Genomic DNA, 24,968 nt, shown 5'->3' on the forward strand with positions numbered 1-24,968 from the left:
GCACCTGCCAACTGTAAGAATGATGTGAAATTTCACCCCTTTCTATCCCATGCTTGGTTTACTATTCCTTTTCCACTTCTCCCCACCTCAAAGAAAGAGGAGTCTTAAGTAGCAGGTCAAGTGGTCACTGTATAAAAGGTTCTAGACATCCAAGCATGGTCTTTTTCTTCTAGTCTTAGAAGCTGAGTGGATAAGCCAACCAAGGGGTCAGCCCACTCTTGCTTTCTATCTTCTCCAAGTATGCAGCTATGTGGTAATTTGAAGGCCTGGTCTAGTAGTAGTATATGGAACACTACTCCTAGAATTGTATAGGATGATAAATTTGTCACAGTATAGTAAACTGCCTTGGGAGAAGCAGAAAGGAAAGGAATCTTGTGTGATTTGTTCTACTACAGTTTATCCTTGGCTTTTATTGAGCTCATAAGAAAAATGGCATCAGTTTTAAAACCTGTGTGTGTGTGTTTGTGTGTGTGTGTATGCATGTATTGTGTAAATGCTACTCAGGGTGGTACTTGCTATGCTGTTTAGATGACTTCCTATGAAGTACTATATAATAAGTTTACATCAGAAAACAGAGTTAGGAAAACATAGTTTCTTCTCACACATATTCAAGTATTTTCTTTTACTACATGGTTACATAGATTATTTTGCTCCTGTTTTCACCTTGACTACCAGGAATATCATGGCTAAGTTTGTTGTGCTCATGTAATACTTTGTGACTGCATAAGTTTTATTAGTATAATTAAACTTTTGCTTGATTTGCTCGATCCTACCTGCCCTCCTCCCTCAGTTCCCACCAAATTATTGACTCTTGCTACTTTTCTTTTTTTAAAATTGGTTGCATGGTTTTACTTCCTTGGATTTTTATCATAAACTATTTCAAACCAAACAAATAGAAATGTAGTCTTTCAAATAACCTGAAGCCTAGCAACATATACCGCAAAGGGCTTAGAGATGGATTCTCTGCATTAAGTTCTCCCTCAATCCCTACCCTATTCTTTCTATATGACAGAAGGTATTAATGGATATTCATGCATTAAAAACATAACAGAAAACTGCAAATAGGACATTCTTTAGCCTAGCAGAGAGAATTGCCTGCAGCAGAACTATTTTAATGGGTATTGTGTCAGCACATTTTTGAACATTTTGAATAAAAGGTCTATATTTGCTTAGTGTTAAAATGTGAGGAACATACTATAAGTAAAATAATCTTTTAGAAATTTTTATTTTTAAAGAAGTTATAGGAATCATTAACCTGTTTAGTTGACTGTGTGAGATTTAGCAACATCATCATAGCTAAAAACATATAAAAATAACCTTTTCAAGCTGGACGCAGTGGCTCACACCTGTAATCCCAGCACTTTGGGAGGTTGAGATGGGCAGATTGCTTAAGCTCGGGAGTTTGAGACCAGCCTGGGCAATATGGCAAAATCCTGTCTCTACCAAAAATACAAAAAAAGAATTAGACAGGCATGGTGGCACACACCTGTAGTCCCAGCTACTCAGGAGACTGAGGTGGGAGGATCACTTGAATCCGGGAGGCGGAGGTTGCAGTGAGCTGAGATCACGCTCACTGCTCTCCAGCCTGGGCGATGAAGTGAGACCTTGTCTAAAAAACAAACAAATGGCATTTCTAGGTCTAGATCCTTGAGGAATTGCCACATTGTTTTCCACAATGGTTGAACTAGATTACAGTCCCACCAACAGTGTAAAAGTGTTCCTATTTCTCTACATCCTCTCCAGCACCTGCTGTTTCCTGACTTTTACAAACCTGCATGTTGTGCACAAGTACCCTAGAACTTAAAGTAAAATTTAAAAAAAACCTCCTAAAATACTTTATTATAGATGTTTTCTTTGAATAATCATAATGATGAAGATAACTAAAATTTGTAGAGTATCTCTAATAGTTGCAGGTTCCTTAAATACATCACCTTTTAGGAAATTTTATATCTTTCTTTATGCAGCCCAAAAAGCCGAGGAACAAAAGATCAAATTCAAACACTGATAATGCCCAGGTTATTTTAGGAGGTAGGTCTAACACTTTTTCCACCAAACAAACTAAACAAGCATTTGCACAATTTTAAACCATCAATAAAGTGAATGTTTGACACCTTTTCTAGTACAAAAGCATTTCAACACTGATTTGTGGAGATTTCTGAAGTAGAGAACTCTCCCTCAATTACCCAGATGTAAGGATATTCAGGTCTGAGTTTTAGAAATATACACTCTTTTTGGTATTTTCTCTTGTGGATCTTGATAACCATACATCAATAATTTGGTTGCACAGGAAAGATAGGATCCTGAGCAGAAAAAGACTGCAATTGCTATGTAGACCTAAGCAATAACATACATTCAAAGTAAACCAGGGAGGCAGGTCAGTGTTCGTGTTTGTGTCAGTTTCAGAAGGACAGGATGTATTAATATGGGGAGGGGGAGAAAACATTTCCCTTTCTTCCTCACACTGTAGTTTGAGTGGACCCATCTGGCTGGGTAGGTGAAATGGAAGGAAACCTTTGCCAGTGCAAAGGGAGATAATGATAATGGAAATATTAAACTTCTGAAAGGGAATGTGTATTATCCTTGATGTTATAAAAGGAGACAGAAAATGAATAAAATGATCAATAGCTAATTGGTAAACATTTCTCAGCAAACAGTACAAGTCAATGAAGTGAAAATGACCAGGATATTTTTCCTTCATATTGATTTTTGCTATTTAGCATTAGCTGAAATTAGCCTCCATTACTTTCATTTCTACTTTTAAGGTTCTGGAGGACATTTTAGGTGATTTCAGCGTCCCTTTTCCCATGATGTGCTAGAGCCACCATGAAGGATGAAAACAAAACTCACGTAGGTCCAGTGGTGAATGAATCACCAGAGATACTTTGCTGCAGTCACTTTACTTGGTCTGTGCTCTGAAAGTTATTTTTTTATCATTGGAGTTACTGTAATATAACCCACATTCATGGTGACCACCACCAATTGTGATGATCTTAAAATGGTGGTGATAACTGTAGGTTATCTTGTGACAATCTTAAAGACTCTTGAAATGACTTGTGAGAGTCTTGATTCTCATGGTCATCTGGGTGGGATGGGAAGGTTGCTACAAGAGGCATTTGTATGATAGCCAAAAGTGATATTTGGCAATGGTACCAGATGATTGATTTTTACAGAATCAATGGGATGAAACTATATATACTACATGTCTTACTGAGCTGAGTTCCCTGCAAGTAGGAGGGAGTCACCTCTGGGTGAATAAAAATCCATTCTTGTTCGGCTCTGATAAATAGTGTCTTTGTTCTCTGATATTTTTTGTTAGCTTTCCATCAAGGAGGAAAGGTCTGTCTACTTTACAAATAGAAGCAAAACCATCATACAATTATTCTCATTTAGCAATTATTGAGCATTAATTGAAAGTTGGCATGCTGGAAAACTCACATCCTGGGGGAGAATTATTATTTTAGAGTGCCACAGATACTGTGTAATGTAAATAACATATTTGAAGCAGCAATTTATTAAAAGTTACAATGTTTTCCCTAGAGAATGGATTAGCTATTCACCATTAGGACCAGGTCCAATATTTATGAAATGTTCACAAATGATTAATTATGTTTCATTTACAAATAGACTCTAATGGGAGACATTTTTATTGCAAGTGCTATTTTAATGAATTGTCTGTCTTTATGAATTCATGTCCAAGACTGAAATAATTCCTTTTTGCTCCCTTTCCTCGACCTTACACTTGAGCCTGCCACTGCTTATCATGTGTTTCCTATTTCTTCTATTCTGCACATGTGATCATTCCCTCAATAGCCTGAACTAGAAAACCTTGGACATATGTGTGACTCTCACTCTCCTCACACCCCACTTCCAATCAGTCACCATGTTTAAGTGGTTCCTTGTTGCCTACAGAATAAAAGTCAGCTCTCCTTAACCTGATATATGGATATATTCACAGCCTGGGCACCATAATGTCCCAGTTTTCCATTCCCCACCAAGTAGGCTATACTAGCTGCTACTATGAGATGCCCTTCCCGCTCTTTTTCCCTTCAAAAGTCAGCTCAGGTGTTGTCTTCTTTCTTTAACTTTCCAGATGTTTTTTACTCCCTTGCCTCTAGGCAGAATCAGTAACTTCCTCATTTATTCTCTTATAGAAGTGTATGCATACTTCTCAGTTGTCTTTATTCATCTGTGCATCTAACTCATGCATAAGACTGTAAGCTTTTTGAAGTCTCACTCTTTTATTTTCTATGTATACCATGTTTACTTAGCACATAATAGGGCCTTATTGAAGGGTGCTTGGCTGAGTTGAAAATCCTATTAAAAGAAGAAACAAATCAAAGTTATGCCTCAGTGGATATTTCATGTGAACACCACTTCGTGATTGGTAATGGAGATAAAGTGGATGTATGTGAAGAAGAAAGTCTGGCAGCAGTTCACTTGGTGGTTCAAATAGAATAGTTATAGAGACATAGCAGTTTAGAGCAGGAAGGTAAATCAGAGACTACCTTCATACAAATAACTTCATACAAAGAATCTGTTCATTACGTTATGCTCTGTCTTCACCCTGCTCTTGCCATTTTCTATGCTAGTTTCCTAAGAAAAGCACTATTACAGTCCCTAGACTAAATACATAATAAATATATCTTGTATGAATTAATGAATGAATGAACAAATGAAATGATTCCCCCTCTTGCATTTTACAGATAAGAAAACAGACTCAGAAGCCGGGTGTGGTGGCTCATGCCTGTAATCCCAGTGCTTTGGGAGGCCGAGGTGGGAGGATCACAAGGTCAGGAGATCGAGACCGTCCTGGCTAACATGGTCAAATGCTGTCTCTACTAAAAATACAAACGATTAGCCAGGTGTGGTGGTGGGCGCCTATAGTCCCAGATACTCAGTAGGCTGAGGCAGGAGAATGGTGTGAACCCGGAAGGCGGAGCTTGCAGTGAGCCAAAATCACGACACTGCACTCCAGCCTGGGAGACTGATCGAGACTCCATCTCAAAAACGAGCAAACACCACCACCAAAAAAAAAAAAAAAAAAAAAAAAAAAAAAAAAAAAAAAAAAAATGAGACTCAGAGATGCAAAGAACAGGAAAGCAGAAACTATTCCTTTTCCAACCGCCACTATATTCTCTACATTGAACTAAGTGCTTTTACCCCATTTATGCAACTTTATCCCTATCAGGAAAATTATACAACTATTATGTTACAAAAAGAACTTACTTGAAGCTTAAAACCAGTGCCCTATGATCACACAAATAGGTGGTATCTCTGTTTTTCTTATGTAGTGTTTATTGTATAGTATTTCCTCTGCCACTTGCTGGCATGGATTTCATGGACAGTAATAGTATTGATGTTTGGTTTGAGACTCAGAAAATCTCTACTTTCCCTATCTGTGTTGTTCAGATGGTAGCAAGTGACTAAATACAGGGAGCTGTAATCTAGTGGTAAGAACACTACACATGAAGGCTGAAAACCAGAGCTCATTTCCTAGTCCTGTGATCTCGTCTTGAACAAACCTTTATCATTTTGGACACTCAGGTTTCTCATTTATACAGCATAGTATATACTACCAATTTTGTAGAGTTATCTGATGAACAGATGAATAATGACTATGAAAACATAGTTTATCCACATAAAATTAAGGTAATTTTTTTTAAGCTTACGTGAGAATGAGAAAATGTGTATAAAAGGGCTTCCTCAGCTATACATTCACGTTCTTGCATTTCCTTTGTTATTGTTTTGCAATTTCAGTGTACCACAGCCTTAATTTGTATAAACAGATAAAAGGAGGATAAATAAGCACTTTCTCACTAATGTGGCTTGTATACAGTATAGCATGTTTAAATGAAATTCTGCTTCTAATTCTTCTGAACACAATTGAACATAACAGTAATACAGAAATAATAGTTAAAATGACATTTATTCTTGTCATGAGCTTCCATTCTCATAAGAAAATCAAAACAATCCAAGAAAAGAGAAAATATGAAAATTAACATCATTGCACAGACAGTAGCAACTCTTTGATGAGAAAAAAAGCCATTGGCAGCTTGTTTTAACAGTAATTGAAAATATGACTTTTCAAATGTTCTGCATTAGCTGCCGCTCTAATGTATATATTTACAAATGAATCTGATAATGTAATTTGCATTTCTTAGTTTTATAAATCGTCTCCTTTACCTCAAACAAGGTACAGAATGTGTCATTTGCTTCTTGTTGATAACATCATCTCTGCTCTTTAATGTTAACATTACCCCATGATCCACTGTCAATATTTGTTATATTCTATTGCTTTCCATCTTTAAGAAAATGTTTTATTAAAACTAAATCAACCAAAATAAGAGAAATTATGATGTTTTTTTCAGTATAGCTTTAAAAATCTCTGAATAGCATACAGTGGAGAGCCCTGTGGTACTGGGGATGACTAGGACCTTAGAAGTGATCTAGTTCTGACCCTCATCTTAGAGTTCAGAAAATGAGGCTATAAATGGCTGAAAAGAAGATATGCTAGTTTTCAAAGGACAAAAACAAGGAAAGTGCTCCAGGCTATATTTGAGCACTCTTCTCACTACACTAAATCAGAAAATAATCAATTTTAACACATACAACTTAATTCTCCTTTATCCAAATGATATCAGAGAAAAAGGAAGCCTTGCTCAACACTTCTATGTTAACTCTTCAGATGTGGATGCTGATGGACTGATGATATGTATCTGGGAGAAAACCAAATAAATTGGATGATAGGAGATCTCAATAGCCTGGAACAATTGGCTATATCTAACAAAAGAGAATTTAACTGCGATAGACACAAAGTCAGCACTTACAGTACAAAAACTAATGGCAAAAGTACATGAAGTGGGACACATGGTTTAACAGCAGAACATAATTTCTTTTCAGAAGTGGCTGTTTTTAAAGAACTGAAAGTTATATAAGTTTACTCCTGTACTCTTCCCCAAGTCAACTCAAGTCTACTTAACATAATAGAAGTATGTACAGAACAACAAAGGTGCTAAGTCTAGTCTACACTCTCCACCTGGATTCTCAGTACAGATATAGACACTGACAAATTGGGGCATGCAGAGGGGAAAGACCAGAGTGTTAAGTGACTCAGACCCAAGCACTTCAGGAAAGGTTAAAGGAATTGGATCTGTCTCTCTGCAGAAGAGAAGGACTATATTTGTTGTCTGGGAAAAACGGGCATGAGAGAAACATGTACTTTGTAATAAACAAGGCTGACTGAGTGGAAAGAATTTAAGGTACAGAGGGCATGAGTCTGAGTATTGGTGACATTGTTAACCAGCTGTGTGACCTTGAGAAAAATCACTAAGAAACTGCATCTCAGGTTCCTGAGCTGCATTATGAGAACAGGAATATCTACGCTGCAAGAGCCTTGTGAAAATTAAATTAAACAACATATATAAAATAGCTATAGAATATGGTATGCAGTTAATAGTCAACCAAGGGCCGAGCGTGGTGGCTCACGCCTGTAATCCCAGCACTTTGGGAGGCTGAGGCAGGCAGATCACCTGAGGTCAGAAGTTCGAAATCAACCTGGCCAACATGGTAAAACCCTGTCTCTACTAAAAAAATAATAATAAGGATAGCTGGCTGTGATGGTGGGCGCCTGCAATCCCAGCTTCCTGGGAAGCTAAGGCAGGAGAATCACTTGAACCTTTGAGGCAGAAGTTGCAATGAGCTGAGATTGTGCCACTGCACTCCAGCCTGGGCAACAGAGAGAGACTCCATCTCAAAGAAGAAGAAGAAAAAAAAAAGTCAACCAACATTGACCTTTCCACCCACTTGTCAGGGAGAGTTATTAGTGATTTTTATTAGATAAGTATCTTGTAGAAGGGTTGTATAGGCAGATATGAGAAGGTTAGGCATCTGAGATCCTTCCCAATGCAGCAAGATATATTTATATGTTGACCAACAACATTGGTTGAACTTTATTCCCATAAGGATTATTATTTAAAATAGTGGATGCCTTACAAGTTATATTGCCTTATAAAGCTGCAAGAAAATTTCACGAATACATAGAGTAAAACAGTGCTTATCTACTTACCTGTAAAGTGCAGAAAGGGGCCTCTTGTTTCCAGGTTTTGGTCTGTATGGTTTGGGCTCTCCTGCCATGTTGATATCTGAAAGCATAAAATAAAACAGCACTGATTAAGAAAATATGAAACCATTTGAGAAAAGTAAATCATGAATTTTTATTTTTCTTTCTACTATTTGTTTATGCAAATATTGTACACCATTGATTCATTCAACATATATTTATGGAGCATTTACTCTGTGTCAGGCACTGTTTGGGATATGTCATGCACAAAACAGATTATACCTCTGCCCTTGTGGAACTTACATTTTACTGGGGGAAGATAGAAACAAACATAATAAATAAAACAACAGGTGCTGGAGAGGATGTGGAGAAATAGGAACACTTTTACACTGTTGGTGGGATTGTAAACTAGTTCAACCATTGTGGAAAACAGTATGGTGATTCCTCAAGGATCTAGAACTAGATGTACCATTTGACCCAGCCATCCCATTACAGGGGATATACCCAAAGGATTATAAATCATGCTGCTATAAAGACACATGCACACGTATGTTCATTGCGGCACTATTCACAATAGCAAAGACTTGGAATCAACCCAAATGTCCATCAGTGACAGACTGGATTAAGAAAATGTGGCACATATACACCATGGAATACTATGCAGCCATCAAAAAAGATGAGTTTGTGTCCTTTGTAGGGACATGGATGCAGCTGGAAACCATCATTCTTAGCAAACTATCACAAGAACAGAAAACCAAACACCGCATGTTCTCACTCATAGGTGGGAACTGAACAATGAGATCACTTGGACTCGGGAAGGGGGACATCACACACCGGGGCCTATTATGGGGAGGGTGGAGGGGGGAGGGATTGCATTGGGAGTTATACCTGATGTAAATAACGAGTTGATGGGTGGAGCACAGCAACATGGCACAAGTATACATATGTAACAAACCTGAACGTTATGCACATGTACCCTAGAACTTAAAGTATAATAATAAAAAGAAAAAAAAAACTATATACCATATTAGAAAACAATGAGTACTATAAACAATCAAAATATTGAGCAAAGCGAGGAGAAGCAATAATGCTTTTCTTTTTTCCCTAAAAGACAGGGTCTTGCTCTGTCACCCAGCCTGGAGTGCAGTGGTGCAATCATTGCCCACTGTAACCTGGAACTCCTGGTCTCAAACCATCCTCCTTTCTCTGCCTCTGAAATAGCTAGGACTACAGGCATGTGCCACTATGTCTGGCTAATTTTTAAAATATTCTGTAGAGATGAGGTCTGGCTAGGAAGCCCAGGCTGTCTCAAACTTCTGGCCTCAGGCAATTCTCCTGCCTTAGTCTCCCAAAGAGTTGGGATTACAGGCGTAAGCCAGTGTGATTGGCCAGAAATGCTTCATGAAACAAACAGAGAATGAAATATTCTTCTGATTTTCATTTTTCGCTAAGAATTTTTCAGTATGCATAAACATTTGTATGAAATAGAGTTCTGTCCATAGGAGGGCTTATTAAATTTCCCATGATATATTTTCCATTTATATAGAAAAGGAAGCTAGAAGGATTTGATCATCAATCATACCAGGTTTACTAAAGGAACAACAAAATGCACTCAGCGACTGGAATATGTAGTTATTGAATTCCAAGGTGGTCAAAAAGAGAAGAGAGCACATACTTTGCCTTCATAAACTGAAAATATTATTGTCTCTGAGATAGACAAAAAGAGGTTTAAGTATGTGACAAAACAGTCTATGCATACAATTGACCAACCTCAATCTTAAGGAAATATGTAAAACTATTAAGAAATTGGAAAGTTGGGAGGAGAAGGTTTGGAAAGTAATATAAATAACTAGATTGGATAAAGTTAAAATTTCCAAATGATGATAGAAAGGGAAATCTAAAGGAGATGTGCTTCAAGAAATGAGGGATATTATTTTGACAAAAAAGAAAGGGAAAACTTCTATTTCTTGCACAGTGGACTAAATGCAATGAGCTATCCACCACTGAAAACAACCAAAAATTCTGGATAAAATATAAATGTATCCTTTTAAAGAATGCAACATAAAACTAGCAAGAAAGTAAGGGATTTGAAGAACATCTCACACCTGAGTGGAAACAGGAAATCAAACGGAAAAAGAACACTGCACCTGGCTTTTTCCTTAAAGATATTTGCTGCAGCCAGAATGCAAGTTTTAGTTTTCACCTCCTTGTGGTTCAGCAGGGACAGGTCACTATGCCCAGGTTAAAGAATATGAGAAATATAATCCTCTGATTCAACATAAGTGACACATATGTGACAAAATCCTTAGCAACTAGGAAGAGAAGAATATTTCCTTTCTTAACAAAGAAGATCTACAAAAATCTATATTAAACATTATACCTAATAGTGAGACACTGGGCACATTTACTTTAAGATCAGATAATTTAAAAGGACACCCGGTATATTAAACTGTATATAATATTATACTAGATGTCCTAGTCAGTGCAGTAAGACAGGAAAACAATTTTAGAAATGAGAGAGAAGAAATAAAACTGTCATTAATTGCTGATGATACGTGGGTTCATATAAAAAAATTGTAAGGTGTCCGCAGATTATTACAATTAATAAGAGAGTTTAATAAGTTTATTGAATGCAAAGCCAGTATACAAAATTCAATTGTATATATCTATATAACAATCGTATATTTAAAATATAGTCTAAAGTATATTATTTATATACTATAAAAGACAAAGTACTAAGGGGTAAATCTATCACAACACTTGAAAGACCTTAATGGAAATATAAAACTGTATTGAAAAATTTTACAGTAACCTTACATAAACAGAAAAATTAGTAGACTCAATACAATAAATATGTTAGTTCTCTTCAAGATAATTATGGATTCCATGTAATTCCAATAAAATCCCCAGTATTTTTTATGTATATGCCTGAAGCTTGAGAAGCTGATTCTGAATTTATAGAATAGAACAAAGGCCAAACATAGCCATGATACACTTGGAAAAAAGGTATGAAGTTGATAAAGTTGCCCTATCGATATTTATTTTAAATCTGTGGTACTTAAGGCTGTAGCATTGGTACAAAGATAGGAAAGGGGCCAATGAACATGAAATACACACACGTATATATGACAAAACTGTACATGCATACAATTGACATATATAAACACATGGAGCCGACACAGCAGATCAGTGAGGGAAAAACTGATTCTTAAATCAATAATGCTGGAATGATCCACATGAACAAATATGAAATTGAATATCTACTTACACCATACCAAAAAAAATCAATTACTGTTGCCTAAATATGAAAGGAAAAAATATAAAATGTTTAGGAAGCAATAAAATAGAATATATTTTTGAGCTAAGAGTATGGGAGGATAATCTTAAACCAGACATAAAAAATCACTAACCTTAATATATAAAATTGATAAATTCTGCTTCATTAAAATTAAGAATTTTGGCCGGGCGCGGTGGCTCAAGCCTGTAATCCCAGCACTTTGGGAGGCCGAGACGGGCGGATCACGAGGTCAGGAGATCGAGACCATCCTGGCTAACACAATGAAACCCCGTCTCTACTAAAAATACAAAAAAATTAGCCGGGCGTGGTGGCGGCGCCTGTAGTCCCAGCTACTTGGGAGGCTGAGGCAGGAGAATGGCGGGAACCCGGGAGGCGGAGCTTGCAGTGAGCCGAGATTGCGCCACTGCACTCCAGGCTGGGCGACAGAGCGAGACTCCGCCTCAAAAAAAAAAAAAAAAAAAAAATTAAGAATTTTTGGTCATCAAAAGCCACATAAAGATAGTGAAAAGGACCATAAACTTGACAAAGGATTTGTTTCTAGAATAAGAAACTCATGCATATCATAGGAAAGAGAGTCAAAATACCAAATAGAAAATTAATCAAAAACCTAATAAAGGTACTTTACACAAGAGAAAACATAAATGGTGAATAAACACATGAAAAAATGCTTAACTTCATAGTTGTGGGAAATGCAAATTAAAACACCATGAGATACAAATAAAACCCATTGAATTTACAGTTTACAAAGCCTGGTAATATCAAATGTTGCCATTTCTGAGCAACTAGAATGTGTGTAGAATGCAGATATAAATGTATATTGGTAAAAACTATTTTGAAAAATAATTCAGCAGTTTCTAATAAACTTAAAATGTTCAAACTCTGTGATCCAGGAAGTACACACTTAAAAAATCTTTTACACATGTGTACCATATGATATACACAAGTGTGTTCATTGTAGTACATTGGAATTGAAAAGATTCCTGGAAAAAAACACAAATATCCATTGTATTTTTAATAGGATAAACAAATGGTAGCATATTTACCAAAAGGAATACTATACAACAGTAGAGAAATGACAGAGAGAGAGAGAGAAAAAATGAATTAGAGCCATTGGAAATATTGATACATTGATAACCTCAGAAACCTAACACTGAACAAAAATAATGCCCTGGAAAAATACAGTATGAATTCTTTTATGTAAATTAAATTGCAAAATTGAATGATATATTGTATAAAAATAAAAATACATGGGATAAAACTAGAAAAGAAAAGCTTCTACACAGTAAACAAAACAGCCAGCAGAGTGAACAGACAACCCACAGAGTGGGAGAAAATCTTCACAATTTATACATCTGACAAAGGACTAAAATCCAGAATCTACAAAGGACTCAAATAAATTAGCAAGAAAAAACCAAATAATCACATAAAAAAGTGGGCTAAGCATATGAATAAACAATTCTCAAAAGAAGATATACAAATGGCCAACAAACATTTGAAAAAATGCTCAACATCACTAATAATCAGGGAAATGCAAATCAAAACCACAGTGCGATACTACCTTACCCCCACAAGAATGACCATAATAAAAAAATTAAAGAATAATAGATGTTAGCATGATGTGGTCAAAAGGGAACACTTCTACACTGCTGGGGGAATGTAAACTAGTATAACTACTACAGAAGATTCCTTAAGGAACTAAAAATTGAACTACCATTTGATCCAGCAACCCCACTACTGGGTATCTACCCAGAGGAAAAGAAGTCATTATTTGAAAAAGATGTATATTTATAGCAGCATGATTAATATTTATAGCAGCACGATTCACAATTGCAGTCATTATTTGAAAAAGATGCATATTTATAACAGCACATGCATATTTATAGCAGCACGATTCACAATTGCAAAAATATGGAATGAGCCCAAAGGCCCATCAGTCAACAAGTGGATAAAGAAATTGTGATGTGTGTGTATACACACACACACACACACACATATATATATACACTATATACTCAGAATATAGTATATATATGGAATACTACTCAGGCATAAAAAGGGACAAATTACTGCCATTTGCAGCAATCTGGATGGAACTGGAGGCTGTAATTCTAAGTAAAGCAACTCAGGAATAGAAAACCAAACATCGTATGCTCTCACTCACAAGTGGGAGCTAAGCTACGGGGATGCGAAGGCATAAGAATGATACAATGGACTTTGGGGACTTGGAGGAAAAGGTGGGAGGGGGTGAAGGGTACAAGACTACAAACTGGGTTTAGTGTATACTGCTCAGGTCATGGGTGCATCAAATTCTCACAAATTACCACTAAAGAACTTACATAACCAGATACCACCAGTTCCCCAAAACCTATGGAAATAAAAAATTTTCTAAAAAAAGAAGGCAGAGATAAACAAGGAATTCAGGATGAAGGTTACCTCTAAAGGGGTAGAAAAAGTGTGGCACTTGGAAATGACACTCAGAAGACATTCAAGTTAATAGCAAGGTACTATTTCTATTTCTAAATTGGGTGGTAAGAGCATGGCTTTAAATTATAGCATTATTTCTCATAACTTATTTTATTCTGTATGTAATTTATAACTAATAAAGAATTTAATAAGAATGAAAATTGTAAATTATGTGTTGATAAGTATTCACATCAGAGAAAATAGGTTTTTTTTTTTTTCCCTCTGAGACGGAGTCTCACTCTGTTGCCCATGGTTCACTGCAACTTCCGCCTCCTGGGTTCAAGTGATTCTACTGCCTCAGCCTCCCAAGTAGCTGGAATTGCAGGCACCTGTCACCCTGCTTGACTAATTTTTGCATTTTTAGCAGAGATGGGGTTTCACCATGTTGGCCAGGCTGCTCTCCAACTCCTGACCTCAAGTGATCCACCCGCCTCGGCCTCCCAAAGTGCTGGGATTACAGAGGCATGAGCCACCGTGCTGGGCTAGAGACATTAGGTTTTAGTGAAAAAGTGGTTTTAGCAGATTGTGAGCTGGTATATTTAAGAAAAGAGAACATGTTGTGGGTGGATTATTGGGTGTGAGAAGATCATGAGAAACCCCAATTAGAGCTTCAAACCTGATTTGAGTGGGATATAATTTAGGGTACTGAGTAGACGAAAGACCCAAGAATCAATCATGAAGACAGTGACTCTTGTATGACTTGGAATAAGGCACAGCCAAGATTAAGACTGTCTGAATGTTTTAGATGTGACACAGTTGTAACAAAAAAAGCATGTAAAATAAAAAGAGATTTCTACAAGGTTTTTAAGCTCTATAATGATGGTAGCGGGCACATGCCCATGAAAATATTATCAGACATCTTTTATATATTTCTAGCTTAGACTTAATGACATAAAATTAACATGTAAAATTATTCTCATCAATGAAACGCTTGAGACTTCAGTCTATTGACAAAATATTGTAGCATTATCTTGTTTTTTTAAATAATATACTGTCAGTGATTCTGAAAACACACTTAGGAGCTTGACAGCATATTCATATGATGAAAAACCTTTCATGAAATGTTGTTAAACTCAGTATTTCCACACATTAACCTCCTTTCAAAGGTATTAAAAATGCTGAAGAAAATACTTTGTCACTTGTATACAATGAAGCATGTTCAAATGCAGAATTTTCTTTTGGATGTATGGAAATTTATGTTTAAATACAGATGGTCACCGAGTTACAACAGTTTGACTTAACGATTTTTGAGTTTTTAAAAGGTAGGAAAGCAATTTGTATTCTGCAGAAACTATACTTCTCTCGCTTTACTGGGCAGTGGAAGTGAGCCATAGCACCTAGTCGGCCATGCATTTTCAATTTATAGTGTTTTGAACTTGCCAAGGGTTTATTGGGATGTAGCCCTGTCCTAAGTGAAGGATATCTGTATGCATATTTACATATTTTGCAGTGCTATATTGTTTATCATCTAAAACCTGGTTTTTGTAGACAGAAGGGTGAAAGGGGCAGAAAATATTCCATGGAGGAGGGTACAGTGGGCAAAGAACTCAGGTAATCATACTGAACATAAGCTTTGCCAAGATTCAAATGAATGAGCAGTCCCTTTGTATTGAACTTTTATAAATACAAGATCTAATTGGGTATTCAGGACAATCCAGCTTCGTTGGAAGCCAAGGTTTAGGTTCTCAGGCCTCAGGAGCTGTTGGCCTTGAAGGGACCAGACACACAGTATGGCATCCTAGCAGTAACTCTGTGGTTACCAAACACAGAGAGGCCTCCTGAGCTTTCATTCCCTGATTATCCTGGCACTGTGTAAGTTACTCATAAAGTAGAGTAAATGGAAGAATGACCAAGGTTCAATTTTCTACACTCTCGTAAGCTAGGGGCTTTGTAGTAAAACATTGAGATACAAAAAGTAAGATGTTATTTATTTGTTTTCTGGATTTACAAACAGATTTATACAAAATATCAATGTTCAGAGCTCTTAAATTGTTTTCAAGAAATGATGTGGGTTTAACCACTCCCAATAAATGCTTTTGGCATATTTCAAAAAGCCTAGTTAAATTTGTAGTCATTGTGCAGAAGTACCTTTACAGACGCCTATATAGTAGGCTGGTCCACCTTGTTATCTGGCTATTAGAATTATATTCTTCTGAGTGAGGACTGATAAAACCAAACAGGCACCATTTAAATGAATTCTTTTGATAAGGCTTATTTATGTTTGGGTGCACTACACACCACATCTGTGTGGAGTAGCTAGCTACCCTCACTCCATTCCAGCCACAGGGATAAAGCAGAAGAGAACTAGCCGCAGGTTAAGAGAACTCTACCTGTAGCTAGTTGATGCCTGGCACGCCCCCACTTCAAGGGAGAAGGGCCATTTGCATTTTGCAATGATTCTCTGTAAACAGAGAATAGACCTATCTCTATTCTGAAGTTTCAATATTTCAAGTTAGCATGAAAAATGTATAAAAAAAGTAAAATTTGCTCCAAAATTATCCTTCTGATATTAAACCTCAGGTTCAAACAACTGAAAAATATCCTGTTGGACTACTAACTCTATCTTTTTCACAGTAAGTGAATTAAAAATGTATTAACTGCTCTCAAAAATTTAGCCAATTTTCGTTTCTTCTTTATTTTAAAACTGAATAAGCAATACCATGATACCATGACAGAAATAACTATAAAGTTATGGAACTGAAAAAAGTCAACGAGCTGAAACCATTCTAACTTGAGGCAAATGAGATGAAGCAAATGGAGACAGGTGCTATTCTGTAGTGTCATCCACCAAAATACTAACCAGCCACGTAAATATGTTTATTTGACCAATCTTTGTAAGCATACTATTACAGATGATCGCAATGGCTTTCTAATATTTCATGTTTTTGAATCTTGGGAAGATACTTTCAATTCTGCACCCACATAGATGTGACTCTCCCTCCTCGCACCTACTTTATTACACCATCTCCATGACACCGAGTATGGGTGCCCTTTGACTTTGGACTTCTAAAGGGCAGTCATAATTTCATTCAATTTCTTATGACCTTCAGCACCCCACACATTGTTGTTTAGGCAATAGATACTCAGTAAGTCTATTGTTAATTAAATTTATACAGACCAAAAGGGATAACTTTGTTTGGGCTCCAGTGAGTCTAACCAAACATATTTTGCCAACACATTTTCTAAAGTGTTGTTTATCAGAACAATGTTTTGGGAGTTTTTCTTTTTTTTTTTTTTTTTTTTTTTTTGAGACGGAGTCTCGCTCTGTCGCCCAGGCTGGAGTGCAGTGGCGCGATCTCGGCTCACTGCAAGCTCCGCCTCCCGGGTTCACGCCATTCTCCTGCCTCAGCCTCCCGAGTAGCTGGGACTACAGGCGCCCACAACCGCGCCCGGCTAATTTTTTGTATTTTTTTTAGTAGAAACGGGGTTTCACCGTGCTCTCGATCTCCTGACCTTGTGATCCGCCCGCCTCGGCCTCCCAAAGTGCTGGGATTACAGGCGTGAGCCACCGCGCCCGGCTTTCTTTTTCTTTCTTTTTTTTTTTTTTTTTTTTTGAGACAGTCTTGCTCTGTCACCCAGGCTGGAGTACAGTGGTGCAATCTCAGGTCACTGCAACCTCTGCCTCCCGGGTTCAAGCGATTCTTCTGCCACTGCCTCCTGAGTAGCTGGGACTACAGGCATGTGCCACCACACCTGGCTAATTTTTTGTATTTTTTTTTTTTTTCAGTAGAGATGGGGTTTCACCATGTTAGCCAGGATGGTCTTGATCTCCTGACCTTGTGATCCACCCACCTCTGCCTCCCAAAGTGGTGGGATTACAGGCGTGAGCCACTGTGCCCAGCCGGGAGATGTTATTAGGTATTGTGAAACAAATGTATCACAGTAAAACTGTTAGTAAAAAATGTTACATTATATCCTTTTCTTGGCTATTTACACTTAACAAATAAAACTGCAAAAAAAGATTCACTTGTATTTAACTCAAATGTTCTTACATATACATGAATTTAGGATATTTTGGATAATAAATCTATTAGCATCCATCAAATCAGAGCTCCTCCAGGATACTGCTTTATGAGATACCCTGACATATTTAGGAAAATATTGTATATTTATTTATTTGCCATGGATTCAACTTGGAGTACCCTCATTTTAAAAGTTAATGAAGTCTTTTAATTTAAGTATAATTTACACTGCTACAATAAACTGATACTTGGAACTTACGCTACCACTAGCAGTCCCTGCTGGCTCTGTCACTTTTCAGAGATATTTAACTTTGATATGGAAATGATATCTAATTTATAATATGATAGGACATCCAAACTATCAATATTATCTTCTAAATGTGGAAAAGTCTAAAAGAAACATTTTTCTGAAATAATTAGTTAAAAGACAAATCTTTATTCTTTGAGGTGTTTTTTTTTTTTTTTTTCTTCCTCACCCAGGTTTAAATAGAAGTCTAAATAATTCAGTCATGGCATGCAGACTGCCAGGAAAAGTCATTCCGCATCTTTTATTGTTCACATTTAGAAGATTTAGGGATACACCGCTGTTCCATTGAATAAAAATTCAGGAGACAAAGAAAACAGTCTGTTATGTTTGACAAGTGAACGGACATAACCATACATTACCCAAGTATAAGCACCATACCACCAAAAAGTGTTTTGGTACTTATTATTACTTGAGATCCTCAGAACAACTCTGTGAAATAAGCACAGCAAGAGCCATTCTTCCCACTTCATATATATAGGTGTTTGAGATACTGAGAAATTAAATGGCTTTCCTATCTGTACTGTTAGTTCAGTTCACTATAACCACCTTTCCTATTGAGCAAAACCCATGCGCCAAGCATTGTACCGGCAAAAGAGTTGATACCCTGCCCTAGCAGCAGACAGGACTGTCTGAGAGTTAACAGTAGATTGAACTGCAGCTGCACCAGACTCCCAATCTAGAACTTTCCCCACTACTTCTCCTTGTTCTTCACAAGATTTTGAATGTCGCACTTTCTATGCCACTCAAACCCAGTTTGGCTGTGGAAAGCAGCCTGTAAAGCAATGCACTCTGCATCCCAGGAGCTCTGGCATCATGGGGGAGGATGAATGATTAAAGAGTGCTATAGGGAGATCTGTCTGGCAGCAGAGGAGAAGAAAATTCAACTCCCAACTGTGCTGCCTGCAATTTCCTGGCCAGGTGGGTTCACAGCCCTGTGGTTTACAAGAGCTACACAGCAGTGCTTTTACTCTGAGGAAACAAAACAAAACAAAACCAAAAAACCCCCACAAATGTACCAGACTTGCAAATGCAAGTACAGCCCACCCTGGGCTCTAAACTATGAACATTTGAAGCATTTGGAGCCAAAAATTCTGAGATTGGAGCCAATTTTCTACAAAAGTAAATAGCTTTCTAATGTTGTTTTTCCCTTCACAGAATCAAAGCTAGTTTTAACACTTGAAGTATGTCCTTAATAGTATGTTAAAATATTCAGTGTTATAAGAATGAAACTGTAGTCTAATTTTACTGGGCAGTCACTGAATTGTGACCACTTTAATGAGCCTTTGGACCTAGTTTCATAAATTAGTTCTGACACAGCACTATGGCACGTTGGCCTCTGGTTATTAGAATGCTAATGTAGAGATCACTGGTTGGCCAGATTCCCATTTGTTACCAGAAAAGTCTCCATGCTCCCAGGCTGTGTCTGCAAGGGCAAATCAAAGTGGAAACTTGAACTTCTTACTAGTTATTTGGTAAGCTTGATCATTGTATGTGACTTATTTAGATTCAGACTTTTTTCTCCCTAACAGAAACTGAAGTGAAAAAAAAAGTACAAATATATTGAATGCCCTTCTATATTTATTGTATATCATTCAAACGTTATATTACGAAGAAAATTAAAATGTCAGGGAGTATTCATTTTCATTGATCAAATAATTATTTGAATGTACAACACATGCCCGGTACCAGGCTAAAGATGGGGTAAACAAACATGAACGTTTTTGTGCGGTCAAGGATATCACAGAGAAAGGCAAACCTACCACTAACTATAGAAAATGTAATAAGCATCATAATAAAGATGTAGCCTTCACACTTTGGGAACATGGCAGCACACTGAGAACTATCAGTGAGAACATCATCTGGGTTCGTTCTTGGTATATGAGGTGGTTTCTTCCCGAGACACGGATTCTAATGTTGGACGTTTCATGGAACCACATCTACCAGGAAACTCGGCAAATGCCTCCGCTCTATCAGTTGAGTCATAGAGATCTGTCCCTGTTCTTTTGTTTGTTTGTTCTATTAGCTAATTGTCAAAACACCTTTGATTTACCTTAACACATAAGTGGCCATGAAACTTGATGAATCCTTGTGGCTTTGGTGCATGCTTCATCTATGTCTAGTCTAAACATTTTAGCTGAGCACACAAGCACATTTCATACAGGATACAAAGCAAACACCAAATGATAATGCAGTTAATTAACAAGTTTGTATTTTCTTATTTCCTAAAGCTTATAATTTGGATTGAAAAAAAATTATTTTGTGTCTTCTGTTATCTTGAATAAGTTTTCTGAAAAAGTATTTTCTATATTCCATGAACATCTTTCTCCTACAAAAGTTAAAAATGAAGGCGGCATATTTCATTAAGAGATAAAGCCTATAGAAATCCAATGAATAGAACAAAATCCAGACAAGTGTTCACCAGTAGCCTCCTGAATATGTTTAGAACTTTGCTTAATAGTTTGACATATACTCAGTGATAATTGACATCAACAGTGAATACAAGTGTTATGATAATCAAGACTAAAAATCACATGGTGAAAAAATCTCAGCTATATATTCATGATTAGTGAACAGACTTAGCACTATTAATTTCATTGCATCCCAAGAGTTTATTTAGTTTCATACCTGAGGACAAAACATTCCTTAAATAATATTCTGTTGGTAAAATTCAACCAACAGAAAGTTGGGATCATCAGTTTCCTTGAGAACTCTGAGGTTTTACCTCAGTTGAAGCAAAGGAGACCCCAAGATTTTGGTATTTCTTTTCTTTGTTCCCTCACTTTTCTCACTTCTCTCTCTTCATACACGTATATATGGACCTAAATTTCTTAGGTCCTTTTTGTGACGACTTTGTATTCCACATTTAAAAAACCAAGGCTACTGTGTGAGGTATTTTATAATTCATAAATATAATGAAAGGCAGAGGTAATGTTAGGAAGCTAAATATGTTTCATGTGGAGAGAAGTATACAACCCTAGAATATAACACATTTAACTGAAATTCTTTCCTTCAATTATATCTTAGATACTTTATTGTTTTAAGATGTTTTGAAAAGAGAATACTAGGAATTCTGAGCAGAAGAATAAAGCTTTCAGGAAAGACATTTGAAAAATGCTTCTCTAAGCTTTAGAATGGAATAATGCTATATTAATGCATTGATGATAATAGTGATTGGTAACATTTGTACATCATTTCATAGTTGAGCAAATTTTCACACACATTTAGAAAAATCTGACAATGAACTTGTGGTGTGGGTCTCATTATTGATTCCCATTTATAGATATTGAAGGTCAGAAAGTCTTATTCACATAAGGTAATGCAGCAAATAATTAGTGATGCCAGGACCCTGAGTTCAGTTCTCACTCCAAATATCATATTCTGTAGATAAAGCTGACTTTTTTATTTAAAAAATCCATTGCTTATGGCGAGACCTATATAATTTGTTGAGAAATTACCAAATATTTAGTAATTTTATTTTCAAAAAGATTCTTTTCATAAAGTCTCTATGAGCATATATAAAGTAAAAAGCCATTGAATTAAATGTGATTCTTAAGAATTCTATAAGGAAGCAAAACTTCAAAGAGCTCTTTTGACTGAGAATGCATACCTGAAAGAACAAGGAATCAAGGAATTACAAAAGATAAGATCCTTCACCAAAGACAGGAGAGAAATGGGATATCTGATATTTAATAACAAAGCCAAGCTAATACAAAAATAAGAACACAAAACATCCAGTGAAATAAAAATTCTTCTAGCTGTTGTGTAAGCAACAGTGTTTGGAGGATTTTGGAAGTGCGCCATCTGTATCTTTCCTCTTTCTATCCCACTGCATTCCTTCTCTTGCCCTTCATGTCTCATATCCTGCTACTGCCCCTTTATTCCTAACTATTCTGGTCTATTTGCTGCATCTCACACATGCCTGGTGTGTCATTGCCCTTCCCTGTAGCAGCTTCTTCTCCCCTGGCCTGCTCTCCCCATAGATAATGCATGGCTAACTCCCTAAATTCCTCCAAATTTTTGCTCGTGTCACCTTCCCACCTATTTAATATTGCAAATTGTCATCTCCCTACCACTCTTTACACTCATAAGCCCCATTACCCTTCTTGATGTTTGTTTTCCAAAGGATTTATAACTCCTAATACATGATGCTATTTTAAAATTTATTAGTAAGTTGTATACTACTGGACCCCCTCCCGTGTTTGCCTGTTTTGCTCAAAAATATATTCAATAAACCTAGAACAATACTTGACTCAGAGATGGAGCTTAGTGTTTGTTAAATACAGGAATGAGTTAATCAATGAATTAATGAGTATATTATCTGAGCTTCTATGACTCAACATAGCTGTGGAAAGTAAAAAGTGGACTCATGAACAAAGTTATAGTTAGGATGATCTTGCAATTTAGTATCTATGTGGTCACTTTAGAGTAAAAGGGAGCATTGAAATTATTAAAATTATATAATTTTAAAATTTTAATTCATTGGATGATATAATTATCACTGGTTCTATAGGTTCCATAAATTATTTTAATAAACATGTTTAGGCTAAAGGGTAATTAAAACAAATTTAGGTTGACGATCTGAATATTAAATATAAATGAACTGAATAATTTTCCAGACATTTTGCTTAGGTTTTTTGACTTATCTGTCATATCCTGGTCACTTATATTTTTCTGTAAAATTAATTTTTCTGTATTATTTCTAATTTTTCATAAAATTTTAAAGGTCTTCAAAGTTGCATTTTCTCATTAATAGTTTTGACACTGTTGACTATTTTCCAATGACTTTGCTTTGTAAGTATTACATTTTTAATTGAGAAAATACTTCCTCTTACAGGTGCTGAGGAAAATAAGCTCAGAGCCAATTATGATAAATTGAAGAGATTCCCTATTCTATTTTTGTAGTGGAATATGTAAATATTTTAGCCCCGATATTTTTATAAGTGCGGTCTTTTTACCTCCATTCACAGAGTACTTTTCTTTAACATATTTTATATGATTAAACCTGTCAAAAATGTTTTAATTTTATTCTGAATGTCTCAGCAAATGTAGATGTCATGCAGTTGCAGGCATTCTCATTTCATTCTATTCTGGTACAGAAGATAATTATAAATAGAAGCTCCATTAAAACCACTTCCTTCAAACTGAGATATTTCAGAGCCTAATAATTGGCATTCAAATTAAATCTTGTATTCCTTTAGATCTCTCAATGTTTATTTACTCCCTTCTTTGCTTTTATAAGAATAAATTTATCTTTTCATTCATGAGATTTACTCTTAATAACTGAAATTCTTTACAAACTTAAAAATCTGAATTTTGCTTAACATTTTGATTAGAGATTTCCAACTAATTTCTAATAAAACATAACCAAAATGTAAATAATTTACATGGTAAATGTAAACATTTCTAAAATCCAACTGTGATAGGTAGTAAAGAGACAGATTCTGTGGAAATACGCTGATATTTTCTTTTTATCTCAGTATCAGATTATCACCAAAATTTTTGTATTTATGTTTCATGACTGTGTATACATAAAATATGTATAAAATGTGATACTCATATCTCAGCTTGTTTAAATTGGTAGAATATCACAGCTGTTTGGATGCAACAATAAATTATTTGTATAACATAACCAACTTCAAGTACATTTCTGTTCTATAGGTCTCCTAATCTACAAAGAACATTATTTTTACCACCATGCTCTGTTCCACCCAAATTTGTATTCATATCAACACGGAAAATAAATCTAATTTTATCTTCAATGTTGAATTTTAAACTAAATTTACAGTATCATTCACAAATAACAATCAATTTTATAATTTTTAATTTTATAGTAACAATGAGAAGTTTCAGTTTGAAAAGGAATATCTAAGGTACATGGAAAAATTAGCTTGGGGCTTGTTTATGAATAAAATATTAAAAGACTTTTGGCATAATTATTATGTCTAGGAATGGCCTATAAGATAGGCAAGTGGGGCAATATGTGATTCCTCAAAAAGGAGTCTTGATGTCTAGGCTAGGTACCTGCCTAAAAGAGCTGAGACATATAAATCACTGGTGGAGGGTCTAGACTATGTTTTCAAAAAGATATTGTTTATCAGTAACCTCAAGAATTAGAAGAAAAAGATGCGATCACAGATATGTAACAATATCAATAGCAGTCATTTTATAAAACAGTACATTTTGGACAACAAAGAAGATGAAATAATCAATTTCTGAATTATAAATGAATCTGTACAATATCTGTGCAACATCAATATAATTTCCCTCATTTTATAAGTAAGAAAACCTTAGGCAAGAGAAATGAGTAAACTGCATAAGGCCACATGGCAGTATTCTAGTAAAACTCAGATTGTAACAAATTCTTTCTGACACCAGACGTATATATTTCTTAAACTAAACCCCATTACTTTCTCCTACTTTAGGGTAGAAATTTTATCCTACTTAATCTGGGCAACCATAGATGTCTGAGCAAGAGAAAGGTGTTGATGTTCATCTCTACTGGATACTGAATAACTAGTGCAGGCAGTTTGTTACCTGGGTTAGTGATTCACTAGACTTCAATAAATATTCTGAAAGGACTGGACCTTGAGTGTGTGCATTTCAGCAGGAGGATGATTCTAGGTACATTATTTAACAGTTACTGATTACTGTGGAGGTTTAAAAAATATATCCACGAATTATTTGACAACTGTAGTAGACAGAATAACCGTCCCCCAAAGATGTCAACATTCCAATTCCTGGGACCTGTAAATATGTTACATTACAAAGTAAAGGGAAATTAAATTGACTTTAAAATAGGGAGATTTCCCTGGATAATCTGGGTACATTCAAATGTAATCAGAAGTGTCTTTACATTTGGAAGAGGAGGGAAGAAGAGGA

General features: G+C 36.0%; 1 protein-coding gene across 21 annotated transcripts in view; it reads right to left on the reverse strand.

Moving 5' to 3' along the window:
- Positions 1 to 24,968, reverse strand: part of LOC105477129 (RALY RNA binding protein like) — a 733,794-nt gene that overhangs the window by 131,637 nt on the left and 577,189 nt on the right. For all 21 annotated transcript variants that reach the window (XM_071068042.1, XM_011733504.2, XM_071068041.1 and 18 more), the window contains one exon: positions 8,066 to 8,141. In XM_071068042.1, coding sequence (XP_070924143.1) covers positions 8,066 to 8,141 — 76 coding nt within the window. The remainder of the gene's footprint in view (positions 1 to 8,065; positions 8,142 to 24,968) is intronic.

Source organism: Macaca nemestrina, chromosome 8 (assembly GCF_043159975.1).
Source record: "Macaca nemestrina isolate mMacNem1 chromosome 8, mMacNem.hap1, whole genome shotgun sequence".
Classification (NCBI taxonomy): Eukaryota; Metazoa; Chordata; class Mammalia; order Primates; family Cercopithecidae; genus Macaca; species Macaca nemestrina.